Source organism: Penaeus japonicus, unplaced genomic scaffold (assembly GCF_977035675.1).
Source record: "Penaeus japonicus unplaced genomic scaffold, GWHDUDI00000001_assembly GWHDUDI00000020, whole genome shotgun sequence".
Taxonomy (NCBI): Eukaryota; Metazoa; Arthropoda; class Malacostraca; order Decapoda; family Penaeidae; genus Penaeus; species Penaeus japonicus.
In genome coordinates, this window is record NW_028234422.1 from 36,341,642 (window position 1) to 36,349,141 (window position 7,500).

At 36.1% G+C, this 7,500-nt stretch overlaps 1 protein-coding gene across 13 annotated transcripts in view; it reads right to left on the bottom strand.

Annotated features, from left to right (window-relative positions):
• Window positions 1–7,500, bottom strand: part of LOC122247696 (aminoacyl tRNA synthase complex-interacting multifunctional protein 2) — a 21,094-nt gene that overhangs the window by 1,740 nt on the left and 11,854 nt on the right. For 6 of the 13 annotated variants that reach the window (XM_086548399.1, XM_086548401.1, XM_086548402.1 and 3 more), the window contains 5 exons: window positions 5,011–5,148; window positions 4,585–4,695; window positions 3,944–4,158; window positions 3,374–3,522; window positions 1,481–1,794 (listed from right to left, as the gene is read on the bottom strand). In XM_086548399.1, the coding sequence (XP_086404525.1) occupies window positions 1,481–1,794; window positions 3,374–3,522; window positions 3,944–4,158; window positions 4,585–4,695; window positions 5,011–5,148 (927 nt within the window). The remainder of the gene's footprint in view (window positions 1–1,480; window positions 1,795–3,373; window positions 3,523–3,943; window positions 4,159–4,584; window positions 4,696–5,010; window positions 5,149–7,500) is intronic. The other 7 variants (XM_086548406.1, XM_086548409.1, XM_086548410.1 and 4 more) reach the window with 2 other exon arrangements.

Genomic DNA, 7,500 nt, shown 5'->3' on the forward strand with positions numbered 1-7,500 from the left:
GCAGTAGGATGGCTGGTTTACATTGTCTGGCACGGTGCCATCTGCATCTATGACTGACTCTGCCTTTGCAGCAAATCATGCCATCCGTTGCTAATGAGTTAAGAAAATGGGCAGCAAGAACTAATTAATGAGTGAATAATGTGACCGTGCACTAGACAGTTCTACAGGACAATCCAGTCTGACTTTGATATTCTCATTAAAATACAATCAAAATGCTGAAGGATAGTGCTTGTAGGTAATTTAAAACAGCAATCTTTCCCCCATCCCTGAATTAAGGCTATAAACACAAATTACTAACAGCTATAGTTCATAACATGACATGTTATGAATGAAATACATCTCATATAATAAATGTGTCAAAATGTACAATACTGGCTGTATAATATCAAAGGAAACTCTAGACACTATCAAAATATAAATGACATACAAAAGTGACTACAGTTACAATGGTTTTTTAACCCATTCATCATGACGGGGTGTATATTCGCCAATTCCCGCTTCTGCCAAGAATATAACAAGCGTGCAACACTTCATGCCAGGGTGTCTTCCTGCTGTGTGAGACCACGCTAAACCTCTATTCTTATAGTTTGCATGACTGCATCTAAAATGTAAATATTGGCAAGCTCAGAGGAGGTATTTTAGTTGTTTTTTTTCTACTGTTATTTTATTAAAATTTACCCATATTCTTCACTTGTATGTGCTAATATCAATGGAAATTGGAAAGATTCTTTTAGTGGGGATTCAAAGATGAAGGAAAAACAATCATACATGTACATACAAGTATGTACATGTAGTTTGTGATGTGACGATGTGTCGTGACATGACGGTACATGACAGGTAATCGACAATTTAGAAATAGTACGACATTGGACTTTTTTTTCTTGGCCAGTCACATTTGATTTTACAATAGTATTCGACTCAGATCTTTTTATTCAACCAATCGGAAGCAGAAATTACCATGACATCATCAATATTACATAGTTTTCTGTGATATAATTTCTTTTATGTTATATCACATTTTACGACACTCAAACACCTAAACTAATGTAACAGAGACTGAGAAATTAAATTATATTTAAGAATAATCTAGTGTTCTACTGCTGACGTTCCATCACGTCACAACTACCCCGCCTGGAACTTGGTGAGAAAATACTTGACGTTTAAGGATGTCAATTGGAACTGGGGATATTTCCTGATCATGTGATGGGATCTCAACCAACGTGAATGGGTTATTTATTTACTTTTATTATTTTTTTGTGAGACTTGGTGCAAAATAATAACCACATACATTTAATCTCAAATGTAGCCTAATTTTAAAAAGACATAATGGAAAAAATATATATAGAAATAAAACATGTATTTTCATTATTTTATATTTGACAGACACAAAAGCCCACACATTAAAAAAAAACTGCTGAAACCAATGGCAAACTCCATACTTAGAAAACAGATAGAATAACCATTAAAAACAATGACCAACCTCAGCATTATGGCGAGCTGAAACCAAATATAGATTTTTCTTCTTGTCTTTCAGAAAGAGATTTTTCATATGTAGGCCAGGCATTCCTCTCACATTCTTCATGAGGGCATCCACTGTAAAGACTTCTTCGTGATCTTGTACCTGATACGGTATGCTTAGACTTTTCAGATACTTTTCTAGGTCATTTCTATCAACAAACTGAGCCTTGCAAGAGGATAGGCTGTCTTTGCTATCTGATTTCTTCTGAATTGGGGTAGTGGCTTGTGACGATGATTTGCTCTGTGTAGCATTCTGAGAGTTCAACAGATTTACTTCTGAAAAAAGCATTGTAGCACTCAGAGACTTGGTTATATTCAACTCTGACAAAAGCATACTACTTGTACTCTTATAGCACTCATAGCTCCTCATTTTCCTGCTGTAACTATTGAAAGTGAAAGATTTCAGCTTAATTTACATATGAGTTTTATATACTCAAAAACAAAGATGGCTGCACTGTGGTGGTTTGACGTGTCCCTTACTGATGATGCCATTCCATTTCAGATTTAGTATGATTCTTGTTCATCCAAAAACATCTATACTATTCCTTGAATAATGGGATTTTATTTTTCAACCATAAACACTTTTTATAAAAGTTCAAGTAATTGTCTTTTCTCTGATTATGGATATGGTAAATGGTCTTCACAGACATACAATCAGAATGTTTATCACATGCTAAGCACTTCTTGCCTCAAGAGTGCATAGACAGAGGTGAAATATAATGATAGCAAAAGTAATAATAATTTATAACAACAATAAGAACAACTTTGGGAAATGAGGAGATATTCAAGTTGTACTCATGGTTATTATATATACACCAGATAATAAGCAAAACATATCTTAAAGATAACAACTTTTACATATAGGTATAATTTTATTGGTTTCTTTTTTCCTTCTCACTGGATTTCTCCCCCCCCCCCCCACTTCATCCAAAAATCTTTCAGTGTTTGTATATGCTGAATTTGTTTGTGCATGACGTGTATAGTGCATCATTTTTTTCCCATATTCTTCATCAAACACTTAAACTATTGGTGCTGGGTGCTGTGATATCACTTCATGGAAAAATTTCATTCCTACCGGATGACTTCCCATCATGTCAAAAGCACTCACAGAGGCACATCACTGCATTGCGCAGGGAGAGGTCTCGCACTTAATCACTGTGTGCGCTTGTTATCTATCTGGCCGGAGCAGCATTACTCAAATGTAAGCATGAATGGTTATATGGCCTTTATTATCCAATATAAACATATGTAGTAGGCTTCCTACATTGGTTATGTTTCTAAACCTGTGTCGCTTGTAATTCCCTTAGCTAATTCTGATTTAATACACATCTGTATTAAATTAAGCTGATCAGCCTATGTTGCAATATAGAGAAGATCAATTATTAGGAAACATTTAAAACCTTCCTATTTAATGGTTATTAGAAGGATCGAAATGAACTGACTATGTAGCAAGGAGTTTAAACAAAGGAGAAACAAATTTCATTGCATAGTTTCCAAAAATTTGTAAGTTTCTCTCTTACCTTTTTCAAGTGACTTTGATCTATAAATAACATTAAAATCATTAGAACAAAGGGAGAGCAATAAAGAGGAAAATGACAAGGAGAAAATAAGGAGAAAAAAATTCATGCAGTAAAATGTGAAGAAAGGAAACAAGCATATTACTGAACTAATTTCAAAATCTGTTACCAAAAATACTTTACATTACTACACAATTAAAAAAAAGCCTGAAGTTACCACTCCAACTATTTAGAAAGTTAGCTCTCTTCATCTCCAGGAAATGGCCATTGTTAATGTTGTTAAAAATAGTTTAAACCAATAAAAATCATAAATCAGACAGACAAAAACCCTTACTTACCTAAGTTGGCCATGGCATCAACTTTTTTGTACCACTTATCAACATTTGCAGGAGCTCCAACATTTAGGCCTCCTTGCTTTAGCACTGACCACAACAGCACATCAGCAATACCACATTCATTGCTGACCAACCAAGAACTCTTTCCTAGCCTGAGGATTAAACATGGATTAGGAGTTTGTAGTCATTTTGGTCTTAACCCGATAACGAAAGGGCGGTTTTGGCTCCAATCAGTCTAAACGCCGGGGTATTTCACATATGTAGGTCCAACACCTTGGGCTATTTGCCCAAATTGGCCACTATGTGCTTGATCACCCAGTACGCCAGCCTATGAAGAGCCCTGACAAAATATCACGTTCCTGGCAATAGGCATTTCCATCATATTTCGTGATATTTTGTCACCCAGTGTTAACGGGTTAAAAACTAGTAAAATTATTAAGACTATAAAAAACTACAATCTAATCACATGTGTTTGAAGAATAATAATGCAAGTTCCACACTACAGCAAGTTTATAAAGGAAAATCTTTTAAAATTTGTAAGTTACTAATAAAGAAAAAATTCGATTTATATACCTTCCATTCAATTGTCTGAGTGCACCTTGCCGTTCTTTGTTATTTTTGCTAGCTGCCTGAGCTGCCAACTGATCTAGAAGGTTGTCTGTCTCCGCAATAGAGGAGAAGGTTCCTGTTGCTTCATAGTTGTAGGAGGAACTTAGGGGGAAGAGCCGGGATACATAGCGTGCAATGTTGGCTTCCCCAGATATTACAGTTTGCCGTAAGGGATTCACCTGATGATGTTGAAATTTCAGATTTAGAGATATCTTTTATCTGAAGAAAGTATGTCCTATACACTGAAAAGCTTGCCATATATCAAAAATACATCAACAACAAATACTTTGCAATTATTAACCCATTCGCGCCGGATGACATGCCGACATGTGTCATGGTTTTTAGTTCAGACGCCGGCGACAAGATATTTGGTGAAGGCCAGAGCTCAGAGTGAGCAAGGGACAGCCAAGGCTCGCGGCTAGTGCACCCGAGAATCCTGAGGCGTTAGGCTTATGCGTTCAAAACCCCCGGCGTGAATGGGTTAAAATAAATACAACTATAACAACTACAAAGTAAAACACAAAGGAATGAATTGCTATTACTAATAATCTCTTTCACAAAGTTCTAAATGAAAACATCGAACACAAGCACTTCAGTCTACAGACCATCAAATTCGGTGATTCAACATCTTTCCAGTGAACGGTAAAAGCCAAGTTGTGTTTGTTGCGGTCTCCTAGTGGCTTATCAGAAAAGCATCTTCGTAAAGATTCGTCAACCTGTTGAAGAGGGGAGAGAGGATGAAAAAGAAAGAAAGAAAGAAGAAGAAAAAAATAGAATTAAAAATATTAGTGCTAGGTCTTCTCATACCATGAGAGGGTTTATCTACAAGTTTTATATTCTTCCAATGTTCAATCTTCATAATTAGAATTCATTATTATCATATGTTTATAAACATTAGAAAAGGAGTCTAATAAAAAAAAATAAAAAAATACATAAATATGTAAATAGATACATAAATATAGTAAAAAAAAGTGTGTATATATATATATATGTATAAATGTAAAAAGGCTAAAAAGAGAGGCAACACTCACATGTTGAACAGAAGAATGCAGATGGTCAACTGAGAAAACAGGATAACCGGCGTCTTTTAAAAGCCTTCGTAATAAAACCAAGAAGTATGGGGGTCTGCTGGGATTGGCTGATATTACTAAATCGTGTACAGTTCCAGTCTGAAATTAAAAGGGGAAAAAGAAACTTACATTCTCCTTCCAATGTTTCACTATGATGAACATTTACTTGCAGCTACTAACCAATAATGTGAACCATGTGCTAAGATAAATATCAATATACAGTATCCTGAATCTCAATTCTGTAATAATTTTCAGTGTAATATAGATCATATTAATTTCAATAAGCAAAAAACATTAGTATATCTATCAATCTGTTGCAGACAGTTTTAAAGACATACATGACAGTTGACTTTTTATTCTAATGATGAGTGTAAACAATGCTTGGTGAGTGGTACATAGCATATTTTTATTTGGTGATGGTAATTATCATCATAATCATTATGGTAACCATTAATATAATTCCTAGTAATTACCCTATTCACCAAAACATGTCACAAACAAAGATGGCACCATTCTTCTGGTACCAGCAGGAAAGAAAGTCTTGATGGGCACTGACCCAAGATATATATATATATATATATATATATATATATATATATATATATAAAATACCAGCAACACTGATAGCATTATCAGTAGTGTTGTGACTACAAAATCCAATCATTATTTGAATAAAGTACAAGCATTATTATCATTATTTTTTTTCAAAAGACCATACAAGTGGCCTGGAAAAAGAAAAAACAGAAAGAAAAAACATTAAAAGCCAAGCATACACAAACCCTTTCCCGACGGGGCACGCGCTACGCGAAAACCCCTATGCCGGGCCAGTGCAATATTGTATTGGAGACGTCGCACTGGCATGACCCCCCAGGATCGGGAATTAAGCTGTGTCACAAGGGTGTGATGCACCGTCATCATACGGTTAACACCACGTGACAAGATATCACGTTAAGTGGTGGTAGCATGTGCTGCCGGGGACAAAATACATTGTCATGGGTTTCCATATGGCCGGCACACAGGGTGATTGGGCATGTAGCAGTTAGCCACAGCCAGAGCGTTGAGACCAATTGGAGACAAAACTGCCCTCATTGGCAACAGGTTAATGTCAAGTCCCCTTGATAGAATATTAGCTTCATTAATTGGTGGGCTGTTTTCTAGTCTCTATATTGGTGAGAATGAGATGTAGTGAAAGTGAACTAATGTATTTGGTACTATTTGGCCTCTTTCTCCCAGCTTTAATGCCCTAGAGAGAATCCCCCATCCTATGAATTTCCTCCTCCCTCACTGGGCCTTCGCTCGTGTGTGGGTGGCTTTTCCTTCCATCCGATCCTGTTTCCCTAACCTCTAATCCATTAGAGATTACTACAATCACCATCCTATCCATTTCTCTCTTTTCTTAGGGCTTCCTCATCTTACTTCATACAAATGCTTCTTAATTTAGATGTATCCTATATATACATACATACATGATATATATATGACATACTACTGTATCACTTATGATGGGCATAAGTTTATTACATCAGGTGTGTTTTAAAATTCATGTCCTTCAATTTTTACCCATTTTTCATACATATACAGGGGAAAACAATATAGAAAAAAGTTGCCCCTAGTGAAACTACATAATCCCCCATCCACTTGTGGGGCATGGATGGGCTGAGGAATAGCTGTCATCAGAGGTTAAGAAAAATCATGTGATAGGTTACCTAAAGCTCTGGGGTTTCATCAATGTACAAGTTCACTACAGGGAGACATCGTGACATTATATATAAGCCCTGCCTTCCTCTATAGTGACAGACTTGGTATAGTTAAGCTTTGCTAAATACCACAATGTAATACTTAAATGACAGTAATTTAATGGACAGAAATATCTAAACATTTTTTTTATTTGACCAACAGCATTGCCCTGATTGGTTTCTGATTTCCACACAACTCATTAACCCACACAGGACGGGTGGTACAGCATGTGTACCGCGCATTCAAAAGCCCAGTTGCCGGGCAGCACAGTATTGTGCCAGCCATTCAATTGATTTAGGCCTAATAATTCGAACGCCCCGGCATTTGGACATTCAAGGCTAGAATTCCCCCGTCGGGAATGGGTCAACTTTCCTTCTGCTATCTACACAAATAGCCCAATAATAACTAGTACCATCATAGACTGGAAAAGAACTCCTCCATGACTACACTTGGAAACAATCGCTCTTCCATTCAATTTGAAGTAAAATTTTGGTAAAATATTTCACAGGAAAACAGGAAGAAATTTTTTCCACATTTCAAACTGAATTAAATACTTCAATGCTGGACTCTGGGAGGTCTTGACAATTAAGTAATTTGTTTTAGCGGGCTTCTCTGAAATGGTGCTGTATAAAGACTTACACAACACTAACAAATACTAGGAATAAACAACATCTGTTCTTGCCTTATGGTTCACTTATGTTAGAATTCCTCATG